Source organism: Felis catus, chromosome D1, assembly GCF_018350175.1.
Source record: "Felis catus isolate Fca126 chromosome D1, F.catus_Fca126_mat1.0, whole genome shotgun sequence".
Classification (NCBI taxonomy): Eukaryota; Metazoa; Chordata; class Mammalia; order Carnivora; family Felidae; genus Felis; species Felis catus.
In genome coordinates, this window is record NC_058377.1 from 110,254,736 (window position 1) to 110,279,881 (window position 25,146).

General features: G+C 54.9%; 1 protein-coding gene across 1 annotated transcript; it reads right to left on the reverse strand.

Annotated features, from left to right (window-relative positions):
- Nucleotides 1–14,715: 14,715 nt before the first annotated feature.
- On the reverse strand, nucleotides 14,716–25,146 carry UNC93B1 (unc-93 homolog B1, TLR signaling regulator). Its single transcript, XM_023240134.2, has 11 exons — nucleotides 24,958–25,146; nucleotides 24,611–24,752; nucleotides 23,948–24,101; nucleotides 21,503–21,664; nucleotides 21,166–21,298; nucleotides 20,741–20,834; nucleotides 20,062–20,186; nucleotides 19,024–19,206; nucleotides 18,264–18,537; nucleotides 16,241–16,359; nucleotides 14,716–15,495 (listed from the first exon to the last, which is right to left on the reverse strand). The coding sequence occupies exons 1-11, from the start codon at nucleotides 25,051–25,053 to the stop codon at nucleotides 15,154–15,156; spliced, it is 1,824 nt and encodes a 607-aa protein (XP_023095902.2). The 5' UTR covers nucleotides 25,054–25,146; the 3' UTR covers nucleotides 14,716–15,153.

Genomic DNA, 25,146 nt, shown 5'->3' on the forward strand with positions numbered 1-25,146 from the left:
TGTTGTTGTTCTTGTCATATATGTGTGTGAAAGATCTGAGATATTGTATAATAAATCTGAAGGTAACTGATAGCTTCTAAGATGGCCTCCCTGAGCTCTGCCTCCAGATATTTATGCCGTTGTGTAATCCTCTCCCGTTGAGTATGGAGACTTGTTTCTAAAGAATAGACTAGAGCAAAGGTGATGAGATATCATTTATAAGACTGGACTATAAAGGATTATGAGTCACAGGACATTGAAAGCATCGTGACTCAGTAGGATGTATCCCAGAAAGGCAAAGGTGATTCACCGTGAGAAAAACAATTAATGAATATGCCACATTAATAAAAGGGAAAAAAGCACATTCATATCCTTAGATATAAAAAATGACAGATTCAACACCCTTTCATAATCAAAACCACTTGGCAAACTAGGAATTGAAGGGACCTTTCTTAACATGGTAAAACGCACTTATGAAAAACCCACAGCTAACTTCATAGTCAGGGATGAAAGACTGAGAGTTTTCCCCTTAAGATCAGGCACAAGACAAGGGTGGCTGCTTTCACTGCTGCTGTTCCATATTTTCCTGAAAGTCTGGCAAGAAAAAAATAATAAAAGGCATTCAAATCAGAAAGTAAGAAGTAATACATTTTTATTTGCAGAATTTTATTTTTATATAATTCTGTTTATAAAAATCTCAAACACACACACACTTTACCGGTGCTAATAAACAAAGCAGAGTTGCAGAGTACAAAATCAACACTGGAAAATCAGTTGTGAAAAATCACTTGTGACCTTCAACCCAAAAATCAGTTGTGGACCAGCGATGAACAATCTGAAAAGGAAATTAAGAAAACAATTCCATTTACAATAGCATCCAAAAGAATAAAATACTTAGGAATAAATTTAACCAAGGACGGGGAAAGACTTTTACACTGAACTGCAAAACATTGCTGAACGAAATTAAGATATAAATAACTGGAAAGACAGCCCATGTCCGTGGATTAGAAAACAATATATATATATATTTTTTAGCGTTTTATTTATTTTTGAGACAGAGAGAGACAAAGCATGAATGGGGGAGGGCCAGAGAGAGGGAGACACAGAATCTGAAACAGGCTCCAGGCTCTGAGCTGTCAGCACAGAGCCCGACGCGGGGCTCGAACTCACGGACCTCGAGATCATGACCTGGGCCGAAGTCGGCCGCTTAACCGACTGAGCAAACAATATTTTTTAGTGTAATTTGCATCTCCCCTCCCCAGAGGACTAGCTTCTCCCCCCCCCCCCATTCCTTAAGGATTTACGTGGGCTTTGGCAGAGGTCATGGGGCAGCACCCACAGGTCTAAATTGGGGTGAGTGTTTAGTCCTTCTGGGCTTTACACGAATGATTCCTGACAACCTTGCCCTGAATGGCACAATTCACGCAGTAATGTAGTTTCACATGCAGCTTGGGAAGCACATAAACATCAAAGACACGTGCTTCGGAAGTGTCCCTGATGACTGCAGCTTCTGCTAAGTTTTGAATGATGAACTTTTTTTTTTAATATTCTTCTTAATTTTTTTATTTCATTTGAGAGAGACAGAGACAGTGTGAGTGGGGGAGGGGCGGAGAGAGAGGGAGAGAGAATCTTAAGCCCGATGTGGGGCTCGAACTCACCAAACCGTGAGATCATGACCTGAGCCGAAACCAAGAGTCGGACACTTAACCGACCCAGGTGCCCCGAATGGTGAACTTCTTAATGGCCTTGTCCTTTGGCACACACTGGGCATAGTTGGAATGGTGAATAAGCTACATGTGGCCATGGCCTTGCTGGGGATCTTCCAGTGCTTCAGGAGTGATTGCTTAACGGGTACAGGGTGTTGCTCTGGAGTGATGAAATCTTTGAATCTAGACAGAGGTGGTTGTCGCAATCACAATGCAGAAAATACCACTGAATCCTATCTTTAGAATGGTTCGTTGTATGTCATTTGAATTCCACCTCCACGAAAGTAAAAGACTGTGACCCCGTTTGTTCATGCTCTTTTCGGTTCTTCTCGTTCATTTACTCTAATGAAGCCAGCTGCCATGTTGTGAGCTGTTCTATGGAAAGGTCCCCATGGCAGGAACTGAAGGTAGTCTCTGGGACCACAGCCAGTAAGAAGCTGAGACCTTCAACCCAACAGCCCACAAGGAACCAAAGCCTGCCAACAGCCATGGGAGGGATTCAACCCAACAGCCATGGGAGGGAGCTTGGAAGTGGGTTATCTGCATTGTAAGCAGTGAGATGACTAGAACTCTAGCTATTGCCCTAACTGTAGCCTGAGGGGCACTGAGACGTCCGTGTGGGACAACCGCAGTCGACATTCCTGTTCACAGAGCAAGAAAATGAGAGGCACAGTAGACCGGAACTGATCCGAAGCCACTCTGAAATCCAGCCAGCAAAATGTTGGAAATTCTTCCATCGGGTTCCTCGGTCTAGGGAGAATTCTCCATGGCTCTTGGCTCTGCTTTGTGGGTCTTGGTCCTCTGAATCATCCTTCCTCGTTAACGCGAGGGCGCGCACGCTGGCAGCTGAGTGGTTTTCACAGTTCCGTTGCGTGGAGAGACCACATTCTGCTTATCCATTCATGGGCCAATGGCCCCTTGAGTTGTTTCCACATTGTGGCTAGTGTGCGTCATGCTGCGACAAACACAGTAAGTCTTCGAGCCCCTGCTTTCCACTCTTTTGAGAATACACTCAGACGTAGGGCTGGATCATATGGCAATTTCATTTCATCTTTTCATGTATGTATCGGCCATCTGGCTGTCATCCCTGAGGACACGTCCAGTCAAGCCCTGTGTCCACTTTGAACCAGGTTGTCGACCTTGCTGTTGTTGGGTCAAGGGTGTCCTCTGTATATTGTCCTCTGCATATTATCAGACGCACGTTTTGCAAACGTTTCCCTTTACGGATAGTGTCTTTTGATGCACAGAATTTAAAACTTTTCATCAAGCCTAGTTTGTCTACTTTTCCTTTTGTCCCCTGTGCCTCGGAAAGACTGTTTTGTACCACAGTCCTCCCCTCCATGTGTCTCTCCTCTTGCATTTTACTAAAAGCACCAGGAAGAAAGCAGACAGTGCCTTCAGCACTTTGCCGGAAATTCCACTTTTCACATAGCGACGGATATACCCCTGTCACTGAGCTTTCTGCCACCACATCACAAGAATCACCTGCTTCTTTTTCTTTTTAACGGTTGTTTATTTTTGAGAGAGAGACAGAGACAGAGACAGAGCCCAAGCCGGGGAGGGGCAGAGAGAGAGGGAGGCATGGCATCCGAAGTAGGCTCCAGGCTCCGAGCTGTCAGCACAGAGCCCGACGCGGGGCTCGAACCCACGAACCGTGAGATCATGACCTGAGCCGCAGTCGGACGCTCAACCGACTGAGCCCCCCAGGCGCCCCAAGAATCACCCTTTTTCCACATCCAATAACACATTCTTCACTTCCTTTGGAGCCCCCGCTGACACTGTTCTCAAAGTCCAGATTTTGACCAACAGTCTGTTCAAGGCAATTTAGACTTTCTCTGACATGATCCCCAAATCTTCCCGGGCTGCACCCGCTGGCCAGTTCAAAAACCACCCTCTTGCTTTTAGCTATTTATTATGGTAGCACTCTCTTTCCAGGTGTCAAAATCTGTATGAATTATCTGCTACTGCATTAACGAATTGCCCCCAAACTCAGTGCCTTAAAAAACCATCGCTTACGATCACAGTTTCCCTGGGTCGGGAATCCCACTACAGCTTCGCTGGGCCCTCTGGCTCAGGGTCTCTCAAGGGCGGATTTTATCAGCCTGGATTTGGGAATTGCTGTGAATCAGTGGCCCCTCGGGGTCTCCCTTCCCCTTCCCACAACAGAATGCCTACCGCACTGGGACAAAGACTCCAATTTGTATCGTTTTGGCCACTGATAGCTTTCAAGCCCCCTTCTCCCTTTGGCCTTACATCTGGCCAGCCTGGTAAGAAAGCCCCCGTGCAGCCCCCTTCTCCCTTGGTAGAAATTTCAAGCCAAATTTCAAGTCGTGGAAACCCAAGCCTGCACACGGGCATCCCGCTTCGTGCTGGGAGCGGGGCGGCCGGACAATGATGATCACAGACGGTGGGTCTTTCTTCTGTCAGCGTACTCACTGGGCTCGCTCCACGGGAACCCACGGGTGGTGGGCTTGGGCAGGCTCAGGAAATTGCTGGCACGTCTGTGCTCCAGGCGCTGCCCCTTCCGTTGGTTCCATTGGATCTTGCCCAGCCTCTGCCTTACCCCTAGCTGGTTGAAGCCAGACGTAACGATGGGGGAAAGGGCCCAAGGGCCAGGCCCCAGACAGGGTTGAGAAAGCATGCAAAGAAACAGACCCTGAGGATCCCGACCCCGGACTGCGCCCTGGCAGTGCTGAGCCATCCGTCGGAGAGAAGAATGGGAATGGTCACAGGTCGCAGCCAGGCACCGACCCCCACCTTTCCCAAGAGCTGCCTGGAAAGGGTGGTTGGTCCCCGGGGTGGTCGCCGGGCGTGAGCGCGATGCGGCGACGTCTGGAGCCTGGTGCTTCCGCGGGCCTTGCTTCACCAGCGCTCCCCAAGGTCAAGGTGCTTCTGTTGTGTGGCTGCCCTCAGTGCACTGCTGTATTCTGATCCACTTGGGGACTTCCTGCAGGATAAAAAAAAAAGTGTATCAATAGAAGGACCCCTAAACTATCCTGAGTTACAAAAAGCTAAGATAACATTACTACAGGCGAAGACAAAAATACTATTCGGAGGCCTCTGACTGGCCTCCTCAGGAGAGAGCTGCGGGACATAAGACACTCGGCTGCAGCCTGGCACGGGCTGTCAGCCGCGGGGCACCCCACCACTCGCCTTACGGTCCCCTGGCCCCTTTGGTTTCAAGGCCTCCTTTTCGGTACATGTGACAGGGACCACAGGGAGCCGGCAGTTTGGGCTTAGTCCCCGTCTCACTGTCTGTGCACGTAGTCGACCTTAAGCCCAAAAGTGGCTCATTGTGTCCCCACCAGTCAAATCAGCCGGGCCTTGACCTTGGCCTTGTGGGCCAGCTTGACCTGCTGCACCACCGGCTACGCCACAAGCACTCCCTCCATGCCCTCCGAGCACTCCTTTCTCGACCAGACCTTGCTCGTGCCCCTGAGAGGCATGAGCGGCTCAGGGCGGCTGCCCACGGGTTTCCCGTGTGAAAAACTGCCGCCAGCAGCTCCCACACCCCATTAAACCAACCGCTGGCCACACATTGGGCCCTATGGGAAATGAGCTCATTACCCTCCAGACAGGTGTCCATTACGTCTGGGCCGTGGAGGTTCAACATGGGCTCAACTTAGCCGCAAGCCTCCTTGCTATAGTACAGATGACCTGTGTAGGATAAAGCCTTATCTGGGTCATCCGGCGTATGCCCCGTGCAATCCTTGGTCCCTTGCCAGAGACTGATGCCAGGGGAGGCCACCCCTCTCCCAGGGTCGGTAGCCACTTTGGGAGCCCCCGGGAAGAAGCAAGCAAACAAGAAAGGGGCTTCGTGCACTTGGAAGCTCTGGTGAGGGAGCCCACTGGAGACACCGGGCCCTCCCCGATCAAATGTGGGGCCCACGGGCACCTCGGTTGGCTGAAGCGTGGGCTGTTGTTGGCTGCGGAGTGCACCCTGGCCGACCAGGGACGTCAGTGCACGTTTCCTGACTCTGACTCCCCAGCCTGTGCTAATGGATGGGCCACCAAAAAAACAGAACTCCTCGGGTAACCTCGAAACGCCCACTATGCGGCACGAAACGACTCACCCTGTCCCAAGCTTTCCAACCTCAACAAGTATCAGAAGGTCTTACCTTCTTTCAAAATACAAAAGGCTCATCGCTCTCTTTTTTAAAAAGTTTATTGATTTATTTCGAGAGAGAGAGAGAGAGAGAGGAGGAGGGGGGCAGAGAGAGAGAGGGAAAGACAGCATCCCAGCATGGGGCTCGATCTTGTGAACCATGAAATCTTGGAGCCAAAATCAAGAGTCGGACACTTCACCGCTTAACTGACTGAGCCACCCAGGCACCTCCCCTCTCTCTTTTTCAAAAAGTTTAGCGGGGCGCCTGGGTGGCTCAGTCGGTTGGGCATCCGACTTCGGCTCAGGTCGTGATCTCACAGTTTGTGAGTTTGAGTCCCGCGTCGGGCTCTGTGCTGACAGCTCGGAGCCCAGAGCCTGCTTTGGATTCTGTGTCTCCCTCTCTCTGTGCCCCTCCCATGCTCACGCTCTGTCTCTGTCTCTCAATAATAAATAAACATTAAAACAATTTGTTTTAAAAAATTTTAGCCCACCTCTGGGGCATCTGGGTGGCTCAGTCCAACTTTGGCTCAAGTAATGATCTCGTGGTTCGTGAGTTCAAGCCCCGCGTCGGGCTCTGTGCTGACAGCTCAGAGCCTGGAGCCTTTTTTGGATTCTGCGTCTCCCTCTCTTTCTGCCCCTCCCTGCCCCCTCTCTCTCTCTCGAAAATAAATAAACATTTTTTTAAAGTTTATTTATTTATTTGTTTGTTTAGGTAATCTCTACACCCAATGTGGGGCTCCAACTGATGACCCCGAGGTCAAGAGTCACGTGCTCTAACCACTGAGCCAACCGGCACCCCCAAAAGACTCATCTCTTGAATAAAACACTTGGGAAATTTTCCACATCCGCAGCCTTACTCTCACCCTTTAAGGGAAAAAGACCAGATTGAGGCCCAAGGGGAATCCTTTGAACATGACCCTCTAATTATAAATTTCAAGAGGGCTCGACGCCTACCTTTGATATCCTGAGGACATCCGCCTACCCAAGCTTCAAGATTTACCAAAAATACAAAATGCACAATTACGATCCCAATGAAAACCTCTCACGGGACAGTTAAGAGTTAAAATTGGCATATCATAAAGGGTGTTCCAGCAGGAGGTGCTCTCAAGTCCTCCTGGACCCGCAAATATTAACCAAGGTCCCCAAACAGTACTTATTCCAGGTCAGGCCTTCCAGGCCCTCAGGCCATTGCATAAAAATGCATCTGCTCAGCTCTCCGGCTGTTCTTTGAGCTGGACTTGGGTCAAGGACACTGTCATCCTTTGGGGGATTCCATTCAGGTTTGAAATACTCATGGACCATCTTTCGGCCCCATTGCCATCCAAGATCGTTTGAGTTATTCAATATTCTGTAGGGGCCACAGCCTCCTAGAATCTAAGATAATAAATCCATTCCAACAATACACAATCTGTTGGAATTCTTCAATTGATCATCTGTCAAAATTAATGTGTATTTATTTTTGAGAGAGAGAGAGAGAGAGAGACAGAGTGTGAGTAGTGGAGGGGCAGAGAGAGAGGGAGACACAGAATGAGAAGTAGGCTCCGGGCTCCAAGCTGTCAGCACAGAGCCCCACGCGGGGCTCGAACCCACGGACCGCGAGATCATGACCTGAGCCAAAGTCGGACGCTCAACCGACTGAGCCACCCAGGTGCCCCAACCCTCTTTCAAAATTAAAAGGGAGTCACGCTTTCCAGCAAAAGGCCTCCAAAATGACAGATTGCACCCACAGACGGCCTCTGACCTTCATGCCTCTATATGTTCGTGTTATTAGCAAACGGAGTTGTTCTAAAATACTGGAAGCGGTACCAACAGAATGTGGGCACCCTTGGGCTCCTTAATCCACAGCAGGGATACTACCACCGCGGGGTGGGGTGACTGACTCATTATCCCATGACATTCATCCATCTTTGTCCTTCTCTGACCAATATGGCTCTATGCCTAAAGGTAATACGTTTGGCTCAAATTATTATATTCTGGATTCCAACGAGATTACTCTTGCCTCCTGCTAACTCGTGCCTAGATGTCAGATTCATTCCCAATGGTGCTGCCCTCTGACCACCACATCCCTGCCAACGGACACACTGAATTCTGGGGGTGACTCCAGTGTCACCTACCCCATAGGTGCTCTACCCCGCCCATAGCCCTTGAAAACATCACAGCACTCCTCAAATCCCTCCAAAAACAGACCTTGAGCCCCAACCTCCCCCCTCTTTTTTCTCTTGTACCCAGAATCCCTCCAAACAGTATGACAGTTGGCCCTTGAGCAACATGGGTGTTAGGGACACCGACCCCCTACACTGTTGCAAATTTGAGTATAGCTTTTGAGTCCCTCAAAACTTAGCTGCTAAAAGGCTACTGTTGACAGGAAGCTTCATGGATAACGTAAACAGACTATTAACACATATTTTGTGCGTTAGGTGGACTGTGTTCTTATAATAAAGTAAGCTAGACAAAAGAAAGGGTTAAGAAAATCATAAAGAGGAGAAAATACATTTACCATTTTCACCGTACCGTAAAAACTCCACAGATAGGTAGGCCCATGTGGTTCAAGGGTCATCTCTTACGTATACGCCTACCTAAAATTACAGCCCACGGCCCTAATCAAGTGTTGAGCTTACCATGGGCCAAACTGGCCCTGCCTTCTCTAATGAATGCCTACCCTGCTAACCTTCCAGAAACTTTAATTGAAGATAATTGTCCCTCACTGCATAGACCTACAATTATCCCCAAGTTTTCAATCATTGTTAAATTGTACATGAAATTCCTTTCCTTTTATTTATTATTTTAATTACATATATATATATATATTTTTTTTTTTTTTTGAGAGAGAGAGAGAGAGAATGCATGAGCCAGAGAGAGGCAGAAGGAGAGGGAGAGAGAGACTCTTAAGTAGGCCCTGACTCAGGGCTCGATCTCACAACTGTGAGATCATGACCAGAGTCAGAATCAAGAGTCGGACACTTGACTGACGGAGCCACCCAGGTGCCCCTATTCCTTTCCTTTCAATACCAGCTTGCCTGAGATATAATTCTCACGTCCTGAAATTCATCCTTGTAATGGACGATCCTTGTGTATGTAATTCAGTGGCTTTTCGTATATTCACAGAGCTGTGTACGCATCCTCACTGTCCACTTTTAGAACATTTCCATCGCTCCAGAAAGAAACCCCAGAGCCATCAGCAATCACTCCTTCTCCCCACCTCCCGGGCCCCGGCACCCACAAATCTGCTTGCTGTCTCCAGGGACTTGGCCCTTCTGGACATTTCACACAGACGGGATCCTACGCTCTGTGGCTTTTTTGTGCCCAGCTTCTTTGAGCAGAAGGTCTCCCGGTTTCATTCACACCGCAGCTTTGCGGGTCCCCTTCACATCGCGAAAGCCCCGGTCTGCCCGGGGCCGCCCCCCACCCCCCACCCCAGCTGAGCTCCACCCTTGACCACAGCCAAGATCCAAAGCCACCCCTGCTATTCACTCTTGTTTCATTCCAGACCCACCGAGCCTTCTCTTTGGAGAATCCTTTTACCGCTTACTATGTGATTAACACATTTTATGCTGTGTCCACGGGTACCTATGTGCCTCTGCTATCGGAGGCTGCGATCAAGGTGTTGGCTCTGTTCAGTTCCCCCCGGTTGCAGCCCTGAGGTCCCCATTTCCTCTCAGCTCCCGGCCAGTCTTCCTCCAGGCCAGCAAGAGAGCCTCTCTGCCCAGAGTTCTTCTTTTAAAGGTCTCAGCTCAAGCCCACTCAGGTAATCTCCCTTCTGATTACCCGACAGGCAACTGATGGGGAGCTTGATCCCGGGGGCTCTCCCAGCACGAGACCCCACCCACATTCACGGGGAGGGCCTGGGAGTCCTGGAGGCCAGCTTAGCACTCCACCCATCGCTGCCGTGTTCTGTTAGAAGAAAATCGCTAGGTCCATCCCACAGCCAAGGGGAGGAGATGTCACAGGTGTGAAGGGTCAAGGGACAGAGATCGCTGGGAGGCTTCTAGAAGCACCTGTCGTGCACACCTCTTTCTCGTAGTTGGGCGAGGTGCTTGGAGGGAGGAGTGTCTAATCCTGCTCCTTTTGGTGACTTTTTAAAAAATATCTATTTACTGGGGCACCTGGGTGGCTCAGTTGGTTGAGCATCCGACTTCGGTTCAGGTCGTGATCTCACGGTTTGTGAGTTCAAGCCCCACATCGGGCTCTGTGCTGACAGCTCAGAGCCTGGAGCCTGCTTCAGATTCTGTGTCTCCCTCTCTCTCTGCTCCTCCCTCACTTGCACTCTGTCTCTGTCTCTCAAAAATAAATAAACATTTAAAAAATTGTTTATTTACTTATTTTTGAGAGACAGAGAGAGAGCAGAGGAGGGGCAGAGAGAGAGAGAGAGAGAGAGAGAATTCCAAGCAGGCTCAGCACACAGTCCCATAAACCGTGAGATCGTGACCTGAGCTGAAATCAAGAGTCAGATGCTCAACCCACCGAGCCACGCAGGCGTCCCTCCTTTTGGTGTTTTTTAGCTCCCATTCACTGTGATTTGTTCCCTCGTGTGCTCTATAATTTTGGACTGTGAGCTCAGCCTCAGAGGGGCTTTACGTGAGAAATCTTGGGTGTCCGGGCCTCAGGGAGCCATCAGAGAGGTTTTCCAAGTGTATTTGCCCGGAGCCCCAGGGATGCTTCCAAGCCACAGCTACTTTTTAATGTTAATTTCTCAATGTTGGGGCTCCTGGGCCACACGGATGGGGTGAATCCTTGGTAGGCACTCCAAACTTTCAGAAAGCGTGCCTGAAAACATAGAACTCTCAAGGCAAACTTTTTTCCCACCCAGAGCCCAAAGTTCCTTGTGTCTTCCTGTGTCTGTGGGTGGGATTTCTTCCATCCCTTTCCCTAAAAGTGTCGCTTTTCCACGGTCCAGCTTTCCGCGTGGCCTTAACACCAGCCCCTACCTGGTGAGGGTCGCGGCCGTCAGCGTGGGCCCTGGAGAACCTTGCTTACTTTTCTGACAGCTCAGCTATGTATTTAAAAAGCAGGTGATTTTCTAACCAGCACCTTTAGGTGTTTCCAAGAAGGGGAATTTCAGGCTATCTGACCTGCTACCGAGAAATTAAAGATAAACCGGATCTCAGACTGTAGATTCTCTGAGTCATTTAATTTAAAAAGCTTCCTGGTACAGATTGACAAAATCAAACTGCTGTTGGTGGTGGGGGGGGGGGTGAGGAGGTGGGGGGGGACAGTGATGGCCCTGCTGATCTTCCTTCCACTCAGGGGCCCAGAAACCGCACCAGTCACTTTATCCAGAAGGGATGGAGACGAGGGAAGATGGTACCTCACGACCACACCTGGAGATGCCAAGGGGCTGGGCAGGCGCAGGTCATGGCTCACTTAGCCCAGCCCACAAGGGTCTGCGGCCACGAGCAATTCCACTGCCTGTCCTGAGTGCTCTGTGTCTTGCTTGTCACGGGGGCAGCCTGCCATGGGGGGGGGGGGTCTCCTCCAAGTGCCAGGAGCAGCGAGGGGGTGTGTGAAGTCTCTTAATGGGGAACTCATTAGGCACGAGAAACGTGATCAGAAACCACGCCCCCCTCCCATACGGCTGCTCCATATTCCCGGGCCACCTTCCAATCTGTTCCAATTAGAGTCCTTGTCTAATATTGAGATAGATGTGAGAAATGGCTTTAGGAAAATTAAAAATAGATCTACCCTACGACCCAGCAATTGCACTACTCGGTATTTATCCCAAGGATACAAAAATGCTGATTCGAAGGGGCACATGTACCCCAATGTTTATAGCAGCGCTATCAACAATAAAGGAAGTATGGAAAGACCCAAATGTCCCTCGACTGACACACACAATGGAATACGACTTGGTGAATAAAAAGGATGAGATCTTGCCATTTGCAACTATATGGATGGAACTAGAGTGTGTTATGCTAAGCAAAATAAGCCAGTCAGAGAAAGGCAAATATATGATTTCACTCATGTGGAATTTAAGAAACAAAACAGATGAACCTAGGGGAAGGGAAGCAAAAATAAGGTAAAATCAGAGAGGGAGACAAACCATAAGAGACTCTTAAATACAGAGAACAAATGGAGGGTTGCTCAAGGGGTGTTGGGTGGGGGGATGGGCTAAATGGGGGATGGGCATTAAGGAGGGCACTTGTCGGCATGAGCACTGGGTGTTGTATGTAAGTGATGAATCCCTAAATGCTATTCCTGAAATCCTAAAAAAAAAAAAAAAAAAAAGATGACTTTGGGGGCACCTGGGTGGCTCAGTCACTTAAGCATCTGACTCTTGATTTCAGCTCAGGTCATGATCTCAGGGTTCATGAGTTCAAGCCCAGCATTAGGCTCTGCATTGACAATGCGGAGCCTGCTTGGGATTCTCTCTCTCTCTCCCTCTCTGCCCTTCCCCTGCTCGCAACATCTCTGTCTCTCTCAAAATAAATAAACTGAAGAAAGAAAGAAAGAAAGAAAGAAAGAAAGAAAGAAAGAAAGAAGAAAGAAAAAAGAAAGAGGGAGAGAAAGAAAGAAATGACTTTGGACGGTGACAAATTAGAGACCTATTCCCGCCCCCTCTCACCCTTGCCCGGCACACCCAGGGGTCCACACTCTGAATAGCACCCAGCCCTGCATTCAGAGGCTAGTGTCTGCCCAGCTCTGACGGGAGTTTAGCTGCAATCCTGCCGGGAGGATGTTGTATCTGCTGCCAGAGAACCTTCCTTTCCACACAGATGCTGATGGGGGTCTCGAAGGGCAGAGGGATGGCGCTCACCTGGACTACAGGTCACACAACGTGACCCTTTCCGGGTCTGCTTGTCAGTGAAAGTCTGAGCTTCCAGCCCTTCACCTGCCTGAGTGTGCAGGCCACCTGGTAGGGAGGCTGGGGCGGAGGTGGGGGTGGCGGGTGGGGACCTATGGCCCTTACTATAGCTGTCGCCTTCCCTGCCCTCCATGCCTACAGGACCCCGGAATCTGCCAAAGACAACCTGGTATCGGGCTTATGGTGGTTTGCAGAAGACGGGGGGGGGGGGGGGGACTCCTTTGTCATGAGTCACAGATCATAGATTTACCCACCTTCCCTAGTACGAGGCCCAGAGAGGAGGCAGCCGGTCCTCGGGGCAAGCGGTGCCACAGGGTCCAGTGAGGGACTCACTGAGGTTCGTTGAGAGCTTTCTCTGTGCCAGCGCTGTGCTAAACGTTCTTGGTTCCTGGCACCCTTGGTGCCTCAGTCATTTTCCACGGCGCTCCCAGGCCAAAAGAAATATCTAACATCTCATATCTATTTACCAATTTTATTTTAGGTCCAAATAATACAAATTTATGTCCTAATAACTTGGTCATTTAGGAAATAGAATATGCATAAATAGGAAGAGAAAACAGTACTTTTATTTCATTCTTCAATAACTACCACTACTTGGGGCACCTGGGTGGCTCAGCGGGTTAAGCATCTGACTTCAGCTCAGGTCATGATCCTGCCTTGCCTTCGTGAGTTGGAGCCCCACATCAGGCTCTGTGCTGACAGCTCAGAGCCTGGAGTCTCCCCCTCTCTCTGCCCCTCCCCCACTCGCACTCTGCCTCTCTCTCTCTCTCTCTCTCAAAAATAAACATTAAAAAAAAAAAAAACTACCACTACTTACTAATCGGCTGTGTGCACTGGCCAGCTTCTCACACCTTGAAATCCGACTGGACGCCCCCCAGCCTCACTTCCTGGTCCATGGTGGTGACTTTCCCTTCTTATCCCCAAAACCACAGGAAAGCCAACGTCTCAGAGACACAACGTGAAGGGAATGTGCCATGATCTGATGTTGAAGCTGGGAGCCACCTGGATCTATTAGTTCGCTTGGGGTGGAAAGGTACGCAGGATTGCTGCTTCCCTCCAAAATTTAGAAAATGTAAGATATTCTCTGCATCCTTGTGAGTTTCCTACGGAGCCACTGTGCTGAGGGGTTTCAAACATGTCTCCGTGTTTACCGACGCTGACTTTACCAAGAAGGAATCTGTGGCTCAGATGGGTCAGGCCCTTGCCTGAGGTCACAGAGCCTGGCTCCAAGGCCCCCTAGAGGTTGCTAGATGCAAACTCGAGCGAGGCCGGAGAGAAGAGAGTGGAGGCGTGGTTTATGGTGGTGGGCGTGGGGTGTCTAAGAGAACTGAGGCTGAAGTGGGTGTGGACACGGTCTGGCCTTGGCCTTCAGGGGGTAGAGGGGATGTGGGGGGGGGGGGTGAGGAATGGTGTGGCCGCAGCAGAGGATCTGTTGGGGTGCAACCAGGGCTTTATGACCCTCATGTGGCCCCCTTAGCTATCCTCACCCAGGCGTTCAAAGCCCTTTCCAGTGGGGTCTCAGTTCCTCCCATGGGGTCGTGGAGAAAGGGGCACCCTCAGGCTGTAGGGGGTCTGTGGCTCTCATGGGCCCGGCTGCTGAGGCTACAGCAGGGCAGTGGCCAAGTTCACTGGGCTCAGACAACCATTCTCCCTGCCCAGACCAGCAGGGGCGACCTTGACACGGCTCAGAAGTGGACCTGGCTCCCAAAGGAGTCCCTTGTGGGAGCTGCAGGCAGAAACACCCCAATAGACAGAAAAAGGATGAGGACGGGCAGGAGGGCTGGAGATGCATATGGAGACTGCAGGAGGGGCGGTGGGAGTTGGACCTTCGGAGTCTGTCGCGCCCTCTAGACCCACGAGGGACCGGCAGCCCCGTCACACTCTCTGCCGCGGTCCCCGCAGGCCAAGCCGGGCGCTTCTCTCCCGGGTGGACGCGGTGGGACCTGGAAAAACAGGTGGATGTGGGGAGGGGCGGGGCTTCCAGGAGGGAGGCCGGGCGGATGGGCGGGGATTAGGGGGCCCTCCCCCTCGGCGGGGGTCAAGGGGTCGGAGATCTTGCCCCAGGAGGGTCAGCCGGGCACCCGTCCCGGGCGCCCTCCTTACCCCCGCAGCTCGAGACTTCCCGGTCAGGACAATACAAAACCTCTTTATTTCTCATTTTCTATAAAAAGTCGTGTCTCTTCACGGACCACGGGGGTATGATGTACAAAGCGCGCGGTGCACTGGGCGGAGCCCCGCAGCCGAGAGCGGAGCTGGGGCGGGACTGGGGGCGGGGGCGGCTGGAGGACCCCGCCCCTTCTGGGGCCGGGGGAGGGGTCGTGGAGGGCGGCCCCGGAGATGGGGGTGTCGGCTGTGCCGTCTGTCTCTCCACCCCAGGGGTCTCAAAGCTCCGTCTCGTCCAAGAGGGGCTGCGGGACGGGCCCCCGCTGCAGGTGGCCCGGGGGCTCCGGACGGCCGTTCCCGAACACGGGGTTGGGGGCCAAGGTCCTTCCTGAAGGAGGCGCAGTCACAGGGGCCCCGACCTGAGACGCGGTAAACCGAGGCCGGCGAGCAGCCTGGGCCCCTCACTGCTCCTCGGGCCCGTCACCTCCCAGGGCCTGTTCGTAGGGGCAGGGCCGGCGGCAGAGGCCGGCCGGCTCCGGGCCAGGCCGGGGACCCGCGGGCGGCGCCTCCTCCTCCACGCCGTCCCCCGGGCCGCCGCCGCTGCCGCCTCCGCCGCCGCGCTCGCCCTCCGCGTCGCTCTCGTCCGAGTTGTCCTCGTCCAGGTACCGGTAGCCGCGCACCTTGTGCTGGGGCCGCGGGATGCGGGGCTGGCGCGGGACCACACCCCGCCGCAGCTTCTGCTCCATCCACAGGTACGAGGCCGCGGCCGCCACCAGCGTCAGCAGCAGCACGGCCAGCTTAGCCTGTGCGCACAAAGAGGGATGCTGGGGACCCGCGGGTCACCGCGCCCGCGCCTTCCCCGCTTAGCCCCTCGCGGGACAGGCGCGCTCGCGTCCCGCATCGCACTGCACAGCTGCCCAAGCCACCTTAGCTTCCTGAGCACCCTGCCGCGGGCGAGGCTCAGAGCCCAGCTCTGCCCCTCCCTGGGGCTTAGACTCCTGTGTCCCTTAGCACAGGCACCCTTGTAAGAAATGCCTCTCAGACGTTTCTGGCTGTAGCCCACAGCCAAACGTAGTTCCCCATCATGACAGTCCATACACACATATAAGCAGCACATCCTGCTCTCACGTCTTCTATTTCATTTTTTCAAATGTTGGGTCTAGACCTGCTAAACTGACCCACCAGTAGGTGGGAGCAGAGCACGAGGAACCCGGCTCCCCGCAGGCCAATGAAGGGAAGACCCTCCCCGCCCAGCTCAGAGCTGACGTCCTGTGAACAGATCGTCAAACTACCCGCAGGTGTCTGGGATGAACACCCAAGGAAAGAGAAACTGTGAACCCCTTCAGAGACAGGTAAACTGAGGCCCATGGGAGGTGAGGCAGTAAGCGGGTCCTGGGTTTGGAGTGGGCTTGACCCGGCCCTTGGGGAGTAGTGCCTTTTGGGGGGCTGTGAGGCTAGGGTGGGCGCTCAGAAAGTATCTGCCTGGGTGCTGGCATGAGGGGTGCCTAACGCCCCCAGAGACCCTCCTCCTACCACGCTCAGGCTCACCTTCATGGGCAGGCTTGAGCCCAGGTACACTGTGAAGATGGCCACCGCCTGCCACCAGTGGTAGATGGTGAAGACGAAGTCTTGCCTTTCTTTGTCCTCGTAGAGGATTCCCAAGAGTGCTGCAGGTGGGCAGGACAGGGCAGGAAGGAGAGAGGGGTCAACGGGGACCAGAATGGCTGATCTCCCACTTGTGACCCCCTCAGCGCCAGCACTGGGTTGGTCTCAGCCCTTGGCCTTGAAGCTCCTGGAGAGCCCTTGTGAGCCGGTCCTGGCCTGCCCCCTGGTGGAAGCCCCGTTATTACGCTGCCTGGGGAGCTGAGCAGAGGCAGGAACAGGTGAACTCTGCAGGGGGTACAGTGTGGGCCTCACTCTGGAGCACATGTGTGGTCTCAAAAGCGGAAAACTCTATGTGCCGTCATATCCTGTCCTCTCTCGGACCCCAGGTGCCTAACGCCAGGCCTTTGGAGGAGGCTGTTTCTCCTCACCCTGGGCTCAGGGAGGGCAAACTGCTCGCAGCAACAAGCTTTCTGCAAATCAAACCTGAAAAGGGGAGGTTTGGACTTATTTTTCAAGGAACCCTCCCTGGACTGGGAAGAAAGACCACCGGACAGGGAGTCAGGAGACTCAGGACTGTGAAGTGGAGAGACTTAGTACAGAGACGAGGATTCAAATGTTGGCTCTATGGGGTAGTCTCAGCGTAAGTTAACTCCCCATGGCCAGTTTTCCCAACTGTAAATGAGATGATGCATATTATGTGTCGTGTTCTGAGGTTTTAATGTGAGAGCGCCCACAGAGCACCTAGCAAATCATACCCTCACCTGCCACTCGGGACATTCACTTCCCTGCCCTAAGGCCTTGCAGTGTGACCGCTCCTCCCAGGGCTACTGTGGAGGGACAGGGAGCCCCCCCCCCCCCCCCCCCCCCCGCCCAGGGTTCACAAGGAGGAGGCAGGAAGCAGAACTGGGCAGGCAGAAGGGGATTCCAGGACCAGGTCCGAATCCAGACCTGGCACCAACGCCAGATGCTGCCCAGATCTGGCGGCCTCAGAGCAAAAGCCAAGAGAGTGTGGCCCAGAATGCGGGGGCTCCATGCCCTATGACAGATTGCGGATACCTGACTGTCCGATGGCGGGTGCAGGGGTCACCTGAGCCAGCCCCCACCCTGCCCACAGCAGGCATGACCTCCACCACATCACGCCCCCAGGGTGATGTTCAAAACTGTGAACAGCACTGGCCCATCACAGCGGATGCCGATGTGGAAGATCCAAATAACCGCACCTGTGTGTACTGACTGCGTGTCACGGGCATATGCCTACCTGGGGGCAGCGAGCATCACACAGCTGAACTCTGACCCACCCACCCCCACTTTTCTGCCAACAGAGTTCCACTCCCCGGGGCCCCCACCCCAGCAGCCCAGACTCAGGGCCCGGACTCTGCTACTCTGCAGACCGGTGTTGGGGCTTCATGCCTGCTCCCAGCTCTTCTCCATAAAAAGGTCATGTGTGTGCCTGCACCCTGGAGCGTGTACAGGGCCACCTGCTGCTTCCCGGGCTCCCTAGAGCACAGACTGGCAATCTGCTCCCAGTGTCAGGGTGGGCCCTGTCCTCTGGTTGGAAAGCAAAGTATCGAAGTGTGGTTTTTCCACACTGTCGCTCAGGGGTGCCCGCAGAGCCCTGTACCTACTCCGTGTAGCCACAAGATTTCACGCTAACCGCCCCCACCCCCAGTGGCCACAGGGCCCCCAGCCCACCCTGGGGTGTCGACAGGATGTCCATGGCGTGCAACTCCCATACCTGCCCCTGGTGCGTCCACAGCCCTCCTCATCTGTCCCTGCAGCCCATGGAACTTCCTCCCACTCCTGGGAGTGTCCACAGGGATGCTCACCCACCTCCACCATAACAGACCCCTAGTGTATCCATGGGACCCCATGTCTGTCCCTGGGATCTCTGTGTTCCTCCCCAACCACCCCGAGGCAGTCACAGGGTCCCCTGCCCAGCCATCCCAGTGCCCATGGCTATACTCACTGCTGAGCCCGGTCTTATTGAGGGCACTGCCCACACCCCAGAGGACAGCCGCTACGTAGAGGATCCAAATGTGTCGCAGGACCCGAGGTGTGGGGGCCCAGAAGAAGAGGCTGAGAGTGAGCAGCAGGTGCACTCCAGCCCCAGCCACCAGGGGCACCGAGCGCGGCAGCCACAGTCCCAGCAGGCCTAGGAGCGAGGCAGCGGAGGCGCCCAGGCTATAAGCCACGAGGAGGTGGGCCAGGCGTTCCAGCCCCACGGAGCACACACCATAGCCCTGGGGGGACAGGAGTGAGTGTCAGAGGTCAGCTGGCCCAGGCTCTGGCCCTCCCTACCTGAGGTCTTCAGGCCACACCCTGTCCCCTCTGGACCAAGTCAGGGCTAACTCCTGGGAAGTTCATGGGAAGCTTCTGAAGGCACAGACAGGGGAGAAGGCTTGAACAATGTCCTCAGATACCAAGGCTGTACCCCGCATGGAACTATACACTTTACGGGCGTTATTCTATCTCAACCATGTAACAGCTCTGGGAGCAAGCATGGTTATTAGAATCGCTTCACAGATAAAGGAAATTGAGGCCCAGAGAGGTTAAAATAACGTGCCTAAGGCACTGGGGGAATGGCGGAAGGGAGGGAAGAAAGCAAGGGGGGATGTCTGGGACGCACCTGTGCACACTTACACATGTATTCAAAACCTTTAGCCGAAATACAAATTTAACCTGAAGTTCTGTATATTATCTGACAACGCTATGCAAGGGGTACTTACCAGGGTGAGACCAGTGCAGGCAAAGAGGACCTCGAAGCCGCTGTAGATAAAGAAGGGCACGAGGTGCCGCAGGCGGAAGTCGCGCACGTGCTTGAAGGGCAGCTGGAAGATGTTACCCCAGCCCACGCTGCGCAGGTCGATCTCCTCAGTGGGCCGGTAGGCGGCGCCGCACAGGCCCAGAACCTGCGGACCCGCGGGCTGAGGGGGGCGGGCTGCCGTGTCTCAGGCCCGGCCCCTAGACACACCCACAGACCTCAGCCCCGCCTCCTAGCCCCAGGCCCCGCCCCCAGGCACATCCACAGACCTCGGCCTCACCTCCGGGCTCCGCCCCTAAACACACCCATAGATTTCAACCCTGCTTCTCAACCCTGGGCCCTGCCCCTAGACTCACCACAGACTTTAATCCCGCCTCCCAGCCCCCGGGCCCCGCCCCTAGACTCACCACAGACTTTAATCCCGCCTCCCAGCTCCCGGGCCCCGCCCCTAGACACACCCGCAGACCTAAGCTCCACCCCTCAGCCTTTGGCCCTGCCCGCAGGCTCCCCGGTAGACCTCGGCCCCGCCTCCCAGCTCAGGGCCCCGCCCCTAGACACACCCACAGACCTACAGACCTCAGCCCAGCCTCTCAGCCTCTCAGCCTCGGGTCCTGTCCCCAGCTACACCCATAGACCTCGGCCTTGTTTCCCAGCCCCGCCTCCAGGAAGAAGCCACGCCCAAGCCACGCCCCCTGCACCTTAGTCCTACCTCTCGGGTTCTGCCTCCAGCCCAGTTCTCTAGGACCCCGTCTCCAGCTCCACCCCAGACCAGGCTTGGTCCCCCTTCCCTTGCTCTCTGGGATTCCAACTCCAGGTTCATTCCCAAACCTCTAGCCTGGCTCCTAGGTTCAGGCTTCCTCCCCAGGATTCAGACCCGGCTCCCACCTCAGACCAGGACATTGCCCAGGCTGCCTGCCAGCAACGCGCCCAGATGGCACCCGTTTCTCCCCGCCTCAGTCCCCAGACTTTATTGATTCCGCCGCCACCCCATCCAAGGCCGCACCAGCAGCATGGCCAGGAAGGCCACTGCCATGAGCACGCTCTCCACCACAATGAGGTTTCGGCTCCGTGGTAACGTCTTCAGAACTGTCTTGTTGAAGCCACTGAGGATGCCCTGGCTGTTAGTACCTGAAGAGTGGGACGCAGGGAGTAGAGCACACTGTCAACTCAACCACAAAGAAATGGAGCAAGGAGGGAGGGTGCAGGGGAGAGTCAGAGGTGGTGGGTGAGGACAGTGCTTGCAAAGGCAAGGTTCATTTGGGGAGCAGCTTGGAGGAGAGGGCCGCTGGGGCTGGAGGGGCCACAAGGAGAGGAACACCTAGCCCCCCTTCCTGCCCTAGTGCCTGGAGGCTGGAGGTGGGGACCAGTCCATCCCCCAACTGCATACATTCACCCTGCAGTGATTGAGCTCTGAGGATATCTGTGGCTCAGCCCAGATGGCATCTCCTCCAGGCAGCCTTCCCTGATGCACCCTGTCCCCACCAGGCTGGGTCAGATGTCCTAACTGCATACTCCTGCAGGGTCCTTTGCCTTGCCCATAAGAGGTGTGGGCCACCAGGCTCTCAGCCCTGGACCCGTGGGCAAGGGCATCCTCTCTGGGCACTCTCAAGAGCCCAGTGTCTGCTGGATGACTCAATGGGGGAGGTGAACAGGCCTGGGGGTCGCACCCCATGCAGACTAACCGCAGCTCTGCACGTTGTAGAGTGTGTGGTTCAGGTCATACAGGTAGTGGTTCAGGAAGTAGATCATGGGCAGCTGGGCACAGGCGAAGCTCAGCTGTGGGCAGGAGGGCAGCTTGGGCTGGGCTCAGAAGCAGGCACGGGGCACAGGCATGATCTGAAAGGGGTCTGGGCACAGCCTTGGCCGAAGAGGAGCCCTCCCCCCGCTCTGGGGGCAGCCTGGTGGCAGGAGGGAGTGCCCAGTGCAGGAGGACTTTCTCCTCAACAAGGAGACGAGGAGGTCGGTCACCAGAGGTCAGTAAGCAGAGGGTGGCTCAAGAAAGGGCAGTGGGACTAGAGGGTCGAAAGGACTGTGGGATGGGCTCCAACGTGTGGGTTCTGGGCTTGCAACACCCTCCCCCCATGGCGCCAACGTGGAGCTGACTCACATGGAAGAAGCTATAGAAGATCACTTGGAAGACCAGGAGGTATGGCGCGTGGGAGCCCCGCGGCGGGCGCTTCTGGGGGCCCTGATCATCCTGCTCCTTATAATGGGAGTACTCGTAGTACTTCTGAGCCATCCTGGACCACAAAGGAGAGAAAGCTTCCCCCAGTCCAACCTCTACCAGATGTCTCTGCTTCCTGCACCCAGGGCTATGGGCTGCGTCTCACGGACGGGGCAACTGAGACCCGAAAGGCAGAGAGAGCTCCGCCAGCTGGGGTTGGCAGTGCGGCAGAGACACAGCCAGGTCTCCAGCCTCCCGCCCTGCGGCCCCCCAGGCTCACCTGGTGATGTAGTTGCCCATGGAGGCCCAAAGAGGCACGATGGCCATGCCCAAGGCCACAGCTGAGGGCACGAGTGTGTAGTAGCGTTCCCAGTAGTTGGTGGAGACAAAGAGGGCATAGATGCCCACAGCCAGGAACATCATCCACTTGGTGCCAAAAAACCTGCAGGCAGTAGGAGGGATGCTGGCACCGCGAGCCTGCCCAGACCACTGGGGCCTGAAACCAGAGGGGCCACAGACCCGGGTGCCGGCTCACCAACCAGGCGGTGCGAGACGGGGAGTAATCCCTGGCCTTGGAGTCAGGGGCTCTAAGAGTAGCAGAGACAGGGACTTGCTGGTGGTCTCAGTCCCAGGTCCCCACAATCAGTTTCCACAGCTTAAGGGGGAGCACAGAGCCCAAACCACAAGCTTCTCGTGGCCACTGCAAGGATGGGGGGAGAAGGGGAGGTGTCACCGGTCAGTGGCCTGTGTGCACATCCAGCCCTCATTTGTGTCCTGGGCTGGCTCGCGAATCCCCCTTCTCCCTCCAAGCTCACGTGCTGTGGCTTCAGGGCCCAGGGACACAAGTCAAACTGGGTCGAGGAAACTTAGGACCAGAGAGGTCCTGGCAGGACCAACATCCCTTCCTCCCTGCCCATCGCTCTTGCCGTCCACTGTGGTCACTTGGGAAGCTCCGTCCTCGCTGGCTTCTAGGACAACAGGCTTGCTGACTCTGGGAAAATGCCACACTGGGCTTAAAGGTGCTTGACCACTGACCGGATAAGGGCCCGCTCAGGGCACGGAGGCTAGTCAGGCTAAAAGCCACTGCCAGGAGCTTTGGGGTGTTTTTGAGTTATTTGTGCTCATTAGTTCCTTTACCTTGCTTTGGCTTCCAGGAAGCTCAAAGCCAAATGACTCTGATTTTCCGATCACAATTACTTTCTCTATTACAGGGCCCCAGTTTTTTATTATCCTTATTCTGCCATATAAACAATAGATAGGCAGCCCACTCTGATCTATTGGGGGGAGGGGGGGCAAGTCACATTTTGATGGAGTAAATGAGCAAAAAGTAAAAATGTCAGCACTCATTGCTGGTGAGGCTGTGGTTTAAAACATGATGCGCACAGCCCGAGGCCATGCAAACTGGCACAGCCCTCTAGGAAATCAGCCTCATAGTTTGGGCAAGGGGCAAGCTTAGGGCGAGGGAGTCAAACTTTCCGACTGCCAGGTGCTACCGGTGGGACCTGGGCAAGCCGTTGAATGTCTCGTTTTCTCCTCGTCTCTTAGATCTCCCTGGGATCCTAGGGAATGAGGGAACGCTCAGAAAGTGCCCAGCACATGGGAAATAAAGAATTAGCTGTTCTTATCAACAGTGGTATGTTTTCAGAGCCATAGTCTTTCATATGGCTCTGATCTGCTAAAGGTACCGCTAGAAATTGATTGTAGAATTTTTTTTTTTAATTTTAAGAAGGGAAGAGCTACAAGCATAAAGTGAATATGCAAAAAAAAAAAAAAAAAGGAGGGGGGCTGAATGTCCAACTCTGAGCCTTGGTTGGGTGCCCCCATCTCTGCAGAAGATTCTACCATCACAGAGTCCTCAATGTGAAGACTGAGGAGAAGGCCAAGATACGTGCAGTGAAAAGAAAGCAAGCAAACGTGAATTCAGCACATGCTCTGGTGACAAGGACGTAAACGTTTATCCCTGCATGCTGCTGGGACAACAAAGTTAGCTGATTTACTGGAGGGCTTGGGAGGGTTTTCTTTTTTCTGATTTCAGTTAGGATCCTAATGGTCTTTGTGCGATGATGTTAAAGGAGTTTGGGGTTTGGGGGGTTTGGGGTTTTTTGTTTTTGTTTGTCTGTTTGTTTGTTTTAAGATAGAGGAACTAAAACCCATCTAATTGGTCTGCTAGTCTCTGGGTCTCATCTGAGCGGAGACCCGCCTCCTGGTGGGGAGGGTGCATGTGGAGGGGGGTTTTGCACTGGCCAGAAGGCTGGACCAGATGCTTCCAAGGCTCAGGTCCAGGGTAGACCCTCTGGGGCACCTGCCGGGCCATGTCTTCCCTCAATACCGGCCATGGGGCTGATCAGGCCGGGCTTGGTTGCCTGGGCGTTAGGGCTGATCAGATCCTCTCCAGAGATTCCACAGCCCTGGTCTTGGAAAGGTCCCTGTAGCTCCAAACCACGGAGGAGGGCACAAAGACAATGCCATGTGGGGCACAGGCAAGGTGAGGGAAGGAGCAGGAGTGGATTTCGGTTGTGGGAAATGTGTCCTGGGGTCAAGTTCCTGCTCCCTTCCCTAAACCTGGGTCCTCCCTTCTCTCTCACCCTTCCAGGCGGGCAAGGCCCCTCCCCAGCTCCCCACCACCAAGAACACCGGGCAGGGGGAGACCCCATGGGCCAAGAGCCCTTGCACCCTTCAGTATCTGAATGACAGTCCAGCCCTGTTGGGGACAGCAGCAACGCACCTGATAAGCACAGGTGTGTAGAGCAAAGCGGCGATGGGTGTCACGTTGATGCCCATCAGCATCTTGCTGTCGATGTCGGGCAGCCCCATGTTGCCATACTTCACCTCGCGGTAGGTCTCATCGTAGTGCAGGATCAGCTGCATCTGCAGGAGGCCTGGGGGGGCAGGGGGTGGGCACAGAGGGGGCAGCCTAACTCCCGCGGCAACGGAACAGAGGCCGGCGCGCGAGCTTGGAGGGAGCGCCAGTCACCAAAGGAGTCCCCGATTCCAACGCCCATGAGGACCGAGAGGGATGCCCAGGCTGGGCCAAGCGTCCCGACAGCCCGTGGCAGCGTCGGCCACTTGAATCCAGACCCTCCCCGCACCCCCCCACCCTTCCCCCATACACACGTCCAGCGCTCCAGATCTGGAAGGCGGCAGACCCGCCCAGGGCGCCCAGACCCTGGCCACGCGCTCCCGAAGGTGCGGCCTGGGAATCCAGAACACTGCACCTGACCCCACCTCCGTGTGGTGAGGCCACAGCTGCAGCGGCCGCGAGCGCGGCAGAGGAGGAAGTGAAAGAGGAAGGGAAGCCAACCGGCCCCTAAGGTTTCTCTTTCCCTGACCGGGGCTGGGAAGGGAGGCCGCGGGGAAGCCGCGGGTTCTGGCGCTGCGGGCCGCCTACCCAGGTAGACGGCGTAGGTGAGCATGCCGCCCGCGCTGGCCGCCAGCACGTTCTTGACCACGCCGAGGCGCTTGCGGCGGTAGTAGCGGCGCTCCTCCTCCTCCTCGTTGTAGTTGGGGTACGCGCCCACCAGCTCGTCCAGCTGCGGGGCACGCACGGCGTGCACGTCGCACCCGGGCTGGGGGCCCCGGGGGTCGCATCGCACCGCCCCACTCCCGGTACCCGCTGCCACGGCCCGACCCGGGGGCGGCGCCTCCCCCCCTCCCCCCCTCCCCCACGCCGGGGAGACCCCCCCCCCGCGCTCCCGGTCCTCGCACCCCCCCCCTCACAGACCCGTCCCCGCTCACCGGAGCCCCTGGCCCGTCGGGGACCCCGAGCCGGTCCTCGTCGCCCTGCGGCCCCGCGGCCCCCGCCACGCGGTAGAGCGGCGGCACCGCCTCCATGGCCCGACCCCGAGGGAGCACTGGCGGCGGCCGCCTTGGGTGCACGAGCGGCGGGCCGGACACTTCCTCCAGGCGGCGGGACCCGCCCCCGCC